The 13,263-nt window shown below is 37.7% G+C and overlaps 1 protein-coding gene across 1 annotated transcript; it reads right to left on the bottom strand.

Moving 5' to 3' along the window:
* Nucleotides 1-5,428: 5,428 nt before the first annotated feature.
* LOC138879614 (uncharacterized) lies at nucleotides 5,429-9,608 on the bottom strand. Its single transcript, XM_070159231.1, has 3 exons — nucleotides 9,298-9,608; nucleotides 8,488-8,538; nucleotides 5,429-5,729 (listed from the first exon to the last, which is right to left on the bottom strand). The coding sequence occupies exons 1-3, from the start codon at nucleotides 9,606-9,608 to the stop codon at nucleotides 5,429-5,431; spliced, it is 663 nt and encodes a 220-aa protein (XP_070015332.1).
* Between the last annotated feature and the right edge of the window lie 3,655 nt (nucleotides 9,609-13,263).

Here is a 13,263-nt window from a genome sequence, read left to right as displayed (position 1 = left end):
TTTTGTCATTTGGAGTTTTGTACAAAAAGTTAAGCCCGTTATACTAGAGGCTATCTTGAAGAGTTGGGCAAGCTTGTTGGAATTTGATCATCGCGATAGCGGGGACATGGCTGTGATCGTGAAGGGCAAAAATTGTGATGGAATTTTTTTGAATCGCGATAGCGAAGAAGGACCTATGTCTGTGCATTAAAACTTCAAATTTTGAGATTTTGAGTTTATTTTCTTCTCTTTTTGAGTTTTTGGAGCACAAATAAGGCAATTTTAGAGGAGATAAATACCCAAATCTTGAGGGTAAGTAATTTTATCTTTGTTTTGACTATATATTTTATTTTTCCATGAATTATTATACCTAAATCAATGATATGAAGAGAATATGGGGGGTGTTTAAATTTTTCTAAAGTGAATATTTGAGATTTGAACATCGATTTGGAGTTGGATTTGAGTGAAATTTATATGGTTGGACTAGTAATTGAATGGTTTGTCGAAATTTGTGAGTTTTGTCGGGTTTCGAGATATGGGTCCGAGTTTGAATTTTTGATTAAAGATTCAACCTTTATTGTTTGGGTTTATTTCCTTTGGCATTATTTGATGTTTTTGAGTTGCTCTTGGCTAGTTTTGAGCCATTCGGAGGTCAATTGCGCGAGATGGCATTTCTAGAGTATTGTTTGGCTTGCGCGGTATTTGATTTGGCTTGCTTGATGTAAGCATCATATCTAAACTTGGCTAAGGCACTAGTTGATTGAGTTATTTGTGATAGTTGCGTGCTATGGGTGCACACAAGTGTAGGGTTTGAGCCCATGTGCGAGCATCAGGGTATTTATCTATGCTGGGGGTAGTTCTTAGGCTATGATATGCCTTGAATTGACAGTTAAGTTTTAAGATGTGATATTTTTCATATTTTTAACCTTGTTGAGAACTATTTGATCCATGTTTGAGGTTACATAAAGGTTAATTCCTTGAATGAACTTGATAATTGTTATTTCTGTGATGAAATTGCTGATTGAGCTAGGATAGCACACATTGCACATACCTACATTTTAGCATGTCATTATACTAGTGCAGGAGCATGAAATTTGATATTTCATTCATCATATACATGTGTTCTTGTATAATTTCTTATGTGATATGATTTGGACTGTATGACTGTGATCATGCCGGGCGGATTGTGATGTTATACTTGTGACCATGCCGGACAGATTGAGTTGTTATGCATGTAGCCACACCGGACGGATTGTGTTGTTATGCTTGTCACCATGTCAGGTGGATTGAGTTGTTATGGCTGTGAAGACAACGAGCAGATTGTAATATTGGGCATGCGACCTAGCCGTGGCGGATTTGTGATTATTAGCACGTGAGTTGTCCGTGCGGTTGATATTGAGCCTGTGACCACGCCGGGCGGATTATGATATTGAGCCCGTGACCATCCCCAAATTGATAGCACGTTAAATTAGCCGTGCTTACGTTTGGATATAGATCCATTCCCCTATGGTCACCCTCTATTGATGGTGTACACACGGATAATGAGAAACGGACGGGTTTCTGGTTGATGTGAACCACGGGAGAGCTGGTATGGGCTAGAGAGCCGTGATGTGATTTCTATTTGGATGGGGTTGCGCGCCGTAACGAATTGATATTTGATTGTTGCATTTCATATTTACTTACAATTTCCTTGATTGTTTACTTGATTTACTTGCATATCTTCCTTATATGCTGGACTATTGACTGAGTAGAACATTTTAAAACAAAGAATTTTAAGCACCAAGGTAGTTTTACTTGCGATTTCTTGATTTTATCATATATTTGTTCTACACTTGTTGAATTTATGAGCTATACAGGTGATAGAGAGAAGCATTTATAATTATTGCTTCAATTACCTCGCAGTGATTAGTTATGATATTTATTGAGTATATAGGGTCGGTTGTACTCATACTACCCTTCTACACCTTGCATGCAGATCTTGGAGTCGATGTTGCTGTGTAGGGTTGGAGTTGGCATTGAAGATATGCCTATATTCCGTTTATAGTTGTTATTTGTCCTTGGTAGTTTTAGATTTACAAATCTATTTATGTATATTTCGAACAGATGATGTAATTATTTTGTACCACCTTGGTAAATTCTAAGTCTTAGAAGCTCATGACTTGTACTATCAATCCTAGGGAGTTTGTATAGAAATTCAGCTACTTTTCTGTCACGACCCGAAATTTCTACCCTCGGGACAGTGATAGCGCATAACATTTCACTTACTAGGCAAGCCAACGTTAGAATAGTATTTAGCCATTTTTAACAATTCAAATTAAGTAATAACCAAGAAACTAAATAAACCAAAATAGAGTGAGAAAACCATAACAATAATGATATATAGATACAATCCCAGAACTGATGTCACAAGTACACGAACGACTAGAGTAATACAAATAATGGTCTAAATAAGAACATGACTGTCTGAAATGAAATAATCAGCTAGAATAAGGTAGAAGGGGAATTCAGAGCTGCGAACACCGTGCAACTGTATCTCAAGTCTCTATCAGACAATCAATTCGAGCAATCTACTGATCGCCGCTAAGAGCGACTCCAAAATCTGTACAAGAAGTACAGAGTATAGTATGAGTACAACCGACACCATATACTCTGTAAGTGCAGAGCGTAACCTCGACGAAGTAGTGACATGGCTAAGACGGGTCACTTACAATACCATGTACGCAGTATAATAATAATAATAGGAAAGGAACACAAGAAAAGTAAGGCAGTTAACTTATGAAATAAACTCAATCCTCGAAATCAGTAAAACCAAAAACATCAGTCCCCATATTCTCGTATGAAAACAATGCAAGATAACACAATGCAACAATGAATACATAACACGTAATTCATTGCGGCGTGCAACCTGATCCCAACGTACAAACACAATTCTCCCTTATATTCACCATATGAATATCAAGAATAACATGTAAAATACTTTGCGGTGTTGATCCTTCCTTATTCCATCCGTTGTGGCGTGCAACCCGATCTATAAATAAAATCAATAAATTTAATCAATTCAACAACTCAATTCACAAAAATCTCTATGATTTAAAGAATATGAAATCCAAGCCATAAAGAAACCTCGTACCAAATAAAGGAATTCTACAATTAATACAAAGCAACAAGACAAGCCAAATATAAGAAAATTGAAGTGTACAAGTAAGACAAGTAAGGCAAGTAGCAATTACTTATGAAATCATAGAAGAAACGAGCATTTTAATACAAGAGTAAATAGATGACAAGTAACAAGTTACGGCATAGAAAGCAATTAAGACATGTAACAGTTAAGACATGGAATGAGATATTTAGTGAAATACGGGAAAGCATGAAAACAACTATTTTGACAGCGTATATATACTCGTCACCTCGCATATATGCTGCTATACATGTAATTTACATAACACATAGCTCAAGGGTTCCTAATACTCAAATCAAGGTTAGACCCAACACATACCTCGCTTCTCAAGCAATTAAAAGCTCAACTGGGGCCTTTCCTCTAAAATTCACTTCTGAACCAACCGAATCCAACCAAAATTGATATAAACAAAAAATCCTAGAGAAATCAATTACAATACATAAAACTAAGATCTTTACACTTTTTTCAAAAAGTCAATCTAGGGCCCACTTGGTTAAAACTCAAGATTTGGACCAAAACCGGATTACCCATTCATCCTCGAGCCTGATTATGTGATTAGTTTCAAAATCCGATCTTAGTTTGAGGTCTAAATCTCAATTTTATAAAAATCCCAAATTCTACCCAAATCCCTAATTCCTATTATGAAAATCCTAAATTTAATATTGATAACGCTTGGAAAGTAATGGGTAATTGAAAAGAAATAGATTAAAGTTTCTTACCAAAGTTTTGGGAAGAAACTCCTCTTAAAAAATCGCCTCTAGGGTATTTAGGGTTCCAAAATATGAAAAGTGAGGCAAAAATCCCATCTATCAGCTATTTGTCCAAGCGCAGATGTCGCAAATGTGACATGGGGTTCGCAAATGCAAAACCCGCAAATGCGAAGAAGCAATCACAAATGAAATCTCCCCACATCTCTGCTCTCATTGCATTTGCGATAATATGTTCTCAAATGTGAACTTGCACTGGTCGCAAAAACGATCAAATGATCGCAAATGCGATCCCTGCTGCCCCTGACCATCTTCACAGTTGCGAACACGGGATGTTTGAAAATGCAATCATCATATACTTGTCCATTTGTTGCAATTACAACCTCTGATCTCATATTTGCGAGACTTGCACACCAAGTCACACCAGCTACAATCAAACTCTACCAAAATCTCCGAAATGTATCTGAAACTCACCAGATCCCTCAGGGCTCCAAACCAAATATGCACACAAGTATAATAACATCACACGAACTTGCTCACACGAACAATATACCAAAATAACACCTAAAACTATGAATCGAACATCAAAATAAATGATATTTTCAAAGGAACTCAAGAACATGCAACTTTACAATCAGATGTCTGAATCACGTCAAATCAACTCCGTTTTGTACCAAATTTTGCAGACAAGTCATAAATACTGAAATGAACCTATACTAAGTTCCAAAACCAAAATCTGATCCCGGTAGTAATAAAGTCAACCTGCGGTCAAACTTAGATATTCTTTTAGCCTTCAAGTTGCTAGTTTTCAACAAATTATGTTAAATCAAGTTAGGGACTTTTGAATTCGATTTTGGGCATACGCCCAAGTCTCAAATCACGATATGAACCTACAGGGACTGTCAAAACATGATCCAGGTCTATTTATACAAAACTTTGACCATAGTAAACTCAAATGAGTTTTAAGGCAAAATTTTACATTTTCATCAATTTTTCACATAAACATTTTCTAGAAGAGGACCGGACTGCAGACACAAATCAAGGAGGGTTAAATAGATCTATTCGAGGTCTCAAATCATAGAAATGAAGGCTAAAACTGAAATTGACCTATCAGGTCATCACATTCTCCACCTCTACAAACGTTCGTCCTCGAACGACATGGAAAGGTACCTAGACAAGTGAAAAGGTGTGGATATATACTCTGCATATCTGACTCGGACTCCCACATGAATTTCACGATCGGGTGACCTCTCCACTACACTCGAACTGAAAGATAATTCTTAGACCTCAATTGTCGGACCTGCCAGGCTAGAATAGCCACCAGGTCCTCCTCATAAGTCAAATCCTTGTCCAATTAGACTGAGCTGAAATCTAACACATGAGATGGATCATTGTGATACTTCCTGAGCATGGACACATGGAACACTGGATGGACTACTAACAAACTAGTTAGGAACGCCAGCCAGTAGGCTACCTCACCTACTCTCTCTCGAATCTCAAAGGGTCTGATATACTTAGGGCTTAACTTGCCCTTCTTTATGAACCCCATCGCACCATTCATGGGTTAAACTTGGAGCAATACCCTCTCTCCAACTATGAATGCAACATCACGAACTCTATGGTCAGCATAACTCTTCTGCCTAGACTGAGTGTTGCAAAGTCGATCCTGAATAATCTTGACCTTATCCAAGGAATCCTGAACCAAATCAGCACCCAGCAACCGAGCCTCTCCCGGCTTGAACCATCCAACTGGCAAACAATACCGCCTCCCATATAACACCTCATAAAGAGCCATCTGAATGCTCGATTGGTAATTGTTGTTGTAGGTAAACTCCGCAAGTGGTAAGAACTGGTCCAAAGAACCCCTGAAATCCATAACTTAAGCGTGAAACATATCCTCTAATATCTAAATAGTGTGCTCGGACTATCCATCTGTCTGGGGGTGAAATGTTGTACTCAATCCATGTGCCTAAATCACGCTGTATGACCCTCATACGAGGTGAATTGCATACCTCGATCAAAAATGATAGACAAGGGCACACCATGAATACGGACGATCTCACGGATGTAGATCTTAGCTAATCGCTCTGAATAACATGTGTCACGGCCCAAATTCACTTGACTGGTACCCGGCACACCATTCAACCTGAGCGAACCAACCATATGATGCACCCAAACCATATGTATGAAAACAAATTTAACTACGGAATCTCTTTGAAATATATATATATATATATATCAATTCAAGTTAAATGATGGAATATTTTTCCAATTCAACAATACATGAAGCCTCTCATAATCATAACAATAAGGCTAAGTAAAACAAGTATATTTTCATGTATATCGTGCACAACCCTATTACTACAACTTTTCACAACTATCTATGGATCTTCTATACCAAAGAATAGAATTAAAAAGTTCGGCTAATACTCGACTAGCATAAATGAAGAACACAACATGATAGCTACCACGAAATAGGAGTAGTGCCTCACCATATACCTTAGGAAGAGAGTCATCCTAGCCCTGACCGCATGTCACGTATCATACCTCATCCTGAAATATGTAGTGGGCCCTGGAAGGGGCCCCTAAGGGCTGAGTAAGCTATAACGGTACTCAATAAATGTCATAGACTCTCTCTAACTCAAGTTCTTGAGACAAGATTTTACAAAAATTATGCAACCAATATTGGACATAAAGTGATAAATAGTTATATAAATCATACTCTTTGTCATTTTAAATAAAAGACAAATGAAATATAAGCCATGCTATAACGTTTTAGAACGTCTCTATCAACCCAAGATTTTAATAGAAATCATATAAAACCATTTCAATCTCATTAAGTCATTGAAATCATTCTTAGCTCCTTAGGCCTAAACATAATAAAGTTCTTTTTTACCTTTCACCGGGAGTACTGTACCGACACTGACATAATGAACAACTACTAGGTGATCATCCTAGCAACAAGTATTTACCTTGCTTGTTTGGGCGGCTTTCCGTAGTACCGTACGCGTCGACATAACCTCATTACTTTAAGTAATGATCATTTTCCCTCTAAATGGGGGATTTTATCCCACAAACCTCGCCTTTTCCTTGGAATGTGTCCCTACACCGGCATGTGTAGTTTCTTAGTAACGAACTCAATGTTCAAACCAATCTTGGTGGTTTCCAATGGTAACTCATAAATTATTTGACATATCAAAAATAGATTAATAGCAAGTAGGGTCTGGGTCTGTAGTGTTGTACGAGTCGACTTAACCTTATTACTTTAAGTAATGATCATTTGCCCTCTCAATGGGGGACTTTATCCCACAAACTTAGCTTTGCCTTGGAATGTGTCTCTACACCGGCACATGTAGTTTCATAGTAACGAACTCAACATTCAAACCAATCTCGGTGGTCTCCACTAGTAACTCCCAAAATATTTGACATATCAAAAATAGATTCATAGCATAATTGCCTCAAAGGATCTATTTTTATCAAATCATGATTCTCATAGCCAATCCAAACCATTTGAACAAGTTCAAATGAATAGCCTTTTTCATGTTAAAGCCTTTAGCAATTAACATCAATCTAAAGATACAACAAGTGCTTCTTTTGTTGAAATTTCAAAAGACAAACTTTTTCAAGAAAACTTATCTTTAGCACTCGAGCATTTTATACTCTTATCAACAAATAAGTTTTAGTAAGACTTATAAGAATTTCCTTAAGTGTCATTTTGCCAACAAGGTTTGGAAACAAGATTTTTATAAAATTACATGACACTCCATAAAAAATAATTTAGAAGCACATGGTGACATCTTTCCCGCTTGTACCCACAAGTATTGATGTACATTTATAAATAATATAATGTATCAACTTAAGACATGCTTTTAAAGAGAATCCCTCAAGAAGAGTAAGTCTTAATCAACTTGCCTCAACCTTCAAGTTCCAAAATTATTACAATGCTCTAATTAATTAAAATGCCCAAATATCGCCCACAATTCAGTATCTATCATTAGATATCCCAACTACATTAAAATAAATACAAAAATATTCATAATATCCATTTAGGCTTCACAATTCGGCAACAAACCTTCAACCATCCCAAATTATCCAAAAGGCTCACCCAATAGCCTATTCAATTCCATTATTATTATTTAATACTCATTTGGAGCCATTAATAATACCGTGTAAATTACAAATATCATCAAGTCTCTATTTATTGTCTTCTCCAACAAAACTCTAGGTTCAAGAACACCCATTTCAAGAACTAGTGTTGTATCTTGTCCAAATGGTGATTCCCTATTCAATTAGTTCATCAATTAAGTTATCAAGTCTATTGGAATTATTGGAAACTCAGAACAATTTCTTTTATATCAATTTATCACTATTCATCTTCTTCTTTCCCCAAAATATCATTTTCAAGACCCACCTTATAAAACTCATAACCATGCTACCCATACTCCAATATAACATATATATGAAGCTCAAGTGAAGGGATTACCTCTTGGTGGATGAATCTCACTTTTTCTCTTTTTGATGTTCTTGAAGATTCAACCCATTTCCTATGGATTTGATCCATAATAGTTTTAGAGTTATCACTAAATAATGTAATATATTCACCCTTGTACTACAATAACTTACCTTGAAGTATATCCATAGTGGAAGAGCTCCTCCTTCTCTCTAGAAATCACACTACAAAAAAATTAAAATTAGCTATGAACGTCGTCGCTAATATGTTGCTAAAACGCTCGTAGCTAGCAGAATTTCTTGATAATCCATTGCTAATCTGTCGCTAAATGAGATTAGCGACAGATTTTTCTGTTTAGCTACAGAATTTGTCCGTCGCTAAAACCTAATTTTTTAGTAGTATCAATTTTAAGTTGAAGAACTATTTTTTTTTCTCTTTAAGCCCCTTGTTTCATCCCTTTTTAAATAGCCCCTAAAGTTGTGTACCCTACATATGAAACCTACGCAGGAGGCCTTTCCCTTGACCAAAATCTTAAATTGTGTGGTTGCACTACCACCTTCTGATGAAAACCCCATAACTCATTGTAGATATATCCAAATGACAAACAGTTTGAAGCATTAGAAAGTAGAAATATAGATCTTTTATTTGATAGGTCATACACCAGACAAAACGCTCATATCTTGAGATTTATGCTGTTTTGAAGTTAAGTCTTGTGCGAACTCACTTGAAACTTTATCCCATTATATAATTTCCATCTTGTCTTAGCCTTAGGGCTCTTCTTAGACCCTAAACCATTTCTAATATAACTCATACACATATTATCATATTCAAATGATATCATTTATATCATTAGCCCTTACTTACATGCGAGTTAATATAATTAGCAGATGCCGATCTTCTTTAAAGCTTTTAAACACTTCAAAATTTTTATGGGTGTTACATTAGGTAACTGCCACTGGGATGAAATGTATGACTTGGTCAACCTGTCCACAATGACCCATATTGCATTGAACTTATTCTGAGTCTGTGGGAGTCCAACAACAAAAGCCATAGTGATAGCCTCCCACTTCCACTTAGGAATTTCTAGCCTCTGAAGCAAACCACCAGGCCTCTGATGCTCGTATATTACTTGCTGACAATTTAAATATCGAACTACATATGCAAGTACATCCTTCTTCATCCTCCTCCACCAATAATACTGCCGCAAGTCTTGATAAATCTTGGCAGAACCTGGATGAATAGAATAACGGGAACTGTGGGCCTCCTTAAGAATCAACTCACGAAGCTCATCCATCTTGGGCACACAAATACGACCCTGCATCTGTAAAACCCCATCATCTCTAATAGTAACCTACTTGGCACCACCGTATCGCAGCGTGCCCTTAAGGATAAGCAAATGGGGGTCATTATACTGACGCTCTCTGATGTTCTCATACAAGGAAGACTGAGAGACTATGCAAGCTAGAACATGACTGAGCTTCGAAACATCTAATCTCACGAACTAATTGGCCAAAGCCTGAACATCTGATGCAAGAATCCTTTCACCAACGGAATATATGCATGGGTACCTATACTCACTGTCACACCTCCTTTTTCCGCACCCGCGGGGCGTAGGGGAGTTTTTCCAATTAAAGGACAATCGAAACGGGGATGGTTTATTAATTTCAGAGTCGCCACTTGGGAGATTTAGGGTGTCCCAAGTCACCAATTTTAATCCCGAATCGAGGAAAATAATGACTCTATATTACAGTCTGCGTACCAGAAATCCGGATAAGGAATTCTGTTAACCCGGGAGAAGGTGTTAGGCATTCCCGAATTCCGTGGTTCTAGCACGGTCGCTTAACTATCATATTCGGCTTGATTATCTGATTTTATACAAGTGTGAACTTATGTGCAAAATTTAACTTTTAACCGCTTTTATCATTTTACTGTTTTTATCAGGAATTGCAACGTTGTGAAAATGTATCTCGAACCGCGTTACAATCAATGTACCCGTGGTCGTCGACACACTTTGACTCCGTTGAGATTTGGATTTGGGTCACATCAATGCGCACCCGAGTTTAAGGAAATTAAATTATTAAAGACGCGCCTAAAGCGACTAGCGTATTTATTTTGGGTAAGACCGTGGAATTTTACTAAAACGGTCCATCCCGAAATCCAAATAATTTTTAAAGCAAATATTTACTGAGGGCCCCGCAATTTGTATTTTTATTTGGCGAGGCTCATCTCGTTCTTTATTTTTAATGAATTTGCAACGTCATGGACATGCATCTCGAACCACGTCACAATCAATGTACCCGTAATTAGAAACACATTTCGACTCCGTTGAGAATTGGATTTGGGTCACATAAATGCGCACCCGAGTTTAAGAAGGTAAGATTTATTAAGGCGCGTCCTGAAGAGTCTAACGTATTGTTATTTTAGGAGGGTTGTGAGATTTGCTAAACAACCCGTCCTGGAACCTAAATGCTTCGATAATGTACATTTAAACAAGGGCCCCGCATCTGCACGTTTTGTTTATTTTCATCGAGGCTCATCTCGTTCTTATTTTAAAAGGATATCCTAGAGCAACTACGTTTCTTATCGCGTTTGTCCTTATCAATTGAAAACAGTAGATAGTCCTAATTAATTACATGCTTGCAAGTTGTTTGTAACAACATTCAGAAACGCCTAAAATCAGAAACGAGGCTGTCCGAACAAATAATCACGGGCCCAAATCCAGCCCAAGCGTGATCGGCCAGACCTGGGCCACTGCTTGTTCGAAGCAGGCCGGCTTGGCCTGTTTTGGCCTGAACTCGACCTTTGTGAGGTTGAGGCCCTGAATTTGTGTTCCGGATCTTAAAACATGGTTTTAAGAGTCATATATAGCAATTTATTGGAAAGGAAAGAACTTAGTTAGTGTACGAATTTCATGTTTGGCATACACTACAGGCTTATGCTACACTTTTGAACTAAATATGAGATACAAACTACTGCCTTGGGCATACTCTCATCACCAACCTATATGCACATTCTAGCATTCAACTACCATACATTGACATTTATAGGCATGAAGACTACCTCTAGTACCCAGAACAAAAATGTAAAACTATTACACATTGCATGAATATTTAATGTAACAATCTATATCTATAAAAAAACATTCTTCAGGTCTTTCCTTTACATTCATGCTCAAATTTCCAGCTACATCTGACAGTGTCTTAGGTGTGTACCTGGTATAGAGGAACAGAAGAAGAAGGAAAGGGATAAGCTGAGTAGCACACAGCAAACAACAGCAATCAGCAGATTCACAGCAACAGACAACCAGCCAATAATGATGAAGCTCAGCAAAGAGTCGAACAACAAATGAACAATCCCAGTGATGTATACAGTCCACAGACAAACAACAATATTTTCCAGAACCAAAGAGAACCCGCAAATAGTCGAGTACCAAATCAGTGAACCCAGAAAGAGTGATGAAACAACAGCAACAACAGAGTATTCAATGCAGCAACAAGGAACTCTCGTATGTTTTCAGTCTTTTCTTTAAACTCACAAACCTTTCTTAAGACTTAAAGATTCCAGCTTCAAGACTCAAAATTCTTCCCTTTTTTTGAAGACTAAAAAGTCCAGCCCCTTTTAAGTTCTCAAATGGCCTCTTTATAGGCCAAATGCATTAGTGCAGCTGAACTGCCTGCCCTGGCGATTGGCAGAATGCCCATACTCTTTAAAGCCCATGCCTAAGCATCTTTTGGTGCCAGCCCCTTTATTCCCCACGCCTGGTTTTTTGTTTAATCAAGAGTTATGGGCATCATTTTATTATTCATTTTAAGCCCCATACTCTCATGTCTTGCTCCCCATTGGTATTAGTTTAATCCTAAATTAGTACCCTACTTGTCAGCTCATTTAAACTAATCTTTCTGTCCTTTTTAACACCCCAGAATACCCCTGCTTAACCTTGATTATTACTGCCCTGCCTATTGCAGCATCAGGGCAGTTTTGAACTGATGAAAGTTCAAATTCAAGGCTGCCTGGACTGAACCTTTCCAGTCATTTTTTACAATGCAAACAAACCATTTTAAACAATGCTGGGGCATTCAGTTAGTGGCAACGTTCAATTAGTCATGTGACATTATTAGCTCATTCGATTCATTAGTTATAGAAAACTAATCAACGACATTTATCGAGTCGACTATACTAATTATAGCAGGTAATAATCAGTCGCTCATATAAACAATACGTTCGGGGACCTAAAGGGCATCAGACAATTTTGTGTTCAATTACTGGGAACCTATATAAGTTTATTCATGCGACGACTATACTAATCGGACATGCTTATCATAGGATACATTTAAATCATACACAGAACACAATCGACCAAATAAAAGGTCTTTACAGAGATGAAAGAATTTAAGAAACTATCAGAAAGTAACAAACAATCAACACAAAGCATGCTAATGACTTAATCAGCAGTTGATATAAACGAAAAGGGAAAGAAAAACTTACCGACAAAGTTTGAAATCAAAATGGACCCCAAGTCAGACTCAACTTCGAACTCTTGAGGCCGAACAAACTTTAATCAGGGTGTTCTCACATGAGAACACCTTGATTAAGGTCTATTATACCTCAGACCCTTGTCGAGAACCGGCCGGATTCCCCAGGTGCATGTGTTCTAAGGTCTGGATTTCCAGATCTGATCTTTAGGGAGTTGTGGGTAGATTCGGACCAAACCAAGCTTGGTTTGGTCACGAGGAAGGTCAGGGGGGTGTCTGGTACGAAGATGGGGTAACTTGGCATAGGTCCGGGTTCGACTCAAATCTTCAAATGAAGATTCGAAACGAACGAAAGTGATTCGAGGCAAATGGATAGTAGATCCATGTTCAGGAGAGTGAGGGGGTCTTAGGGTGTTTAGGAGGTGGTCATCGGCGTTCGTGCCGCCGGCTTTAATGGCGAAGGAGACTAGGGCGGTT

This window comes from Nicotiana sylvestris, chromosome 10 (assembly GCF_000393655.2).
Source record: "Nicotiana sylvestris chromosome 10, ASM39365v2, whole genome shotgun sequence".
Classification (NCBI taxonomy): domain Eukaryota; kingdom Viridiplantae; phylum Streptophyta; class Magnoliopsida; order Solanales; family Solanaceae; genus Nicotiana; species Nicotiana sylvestris.
Note: the sequence above shows the minus strand (reverse complement) of the source record. Positions and strands in the feature narration are given on the sequence as shown.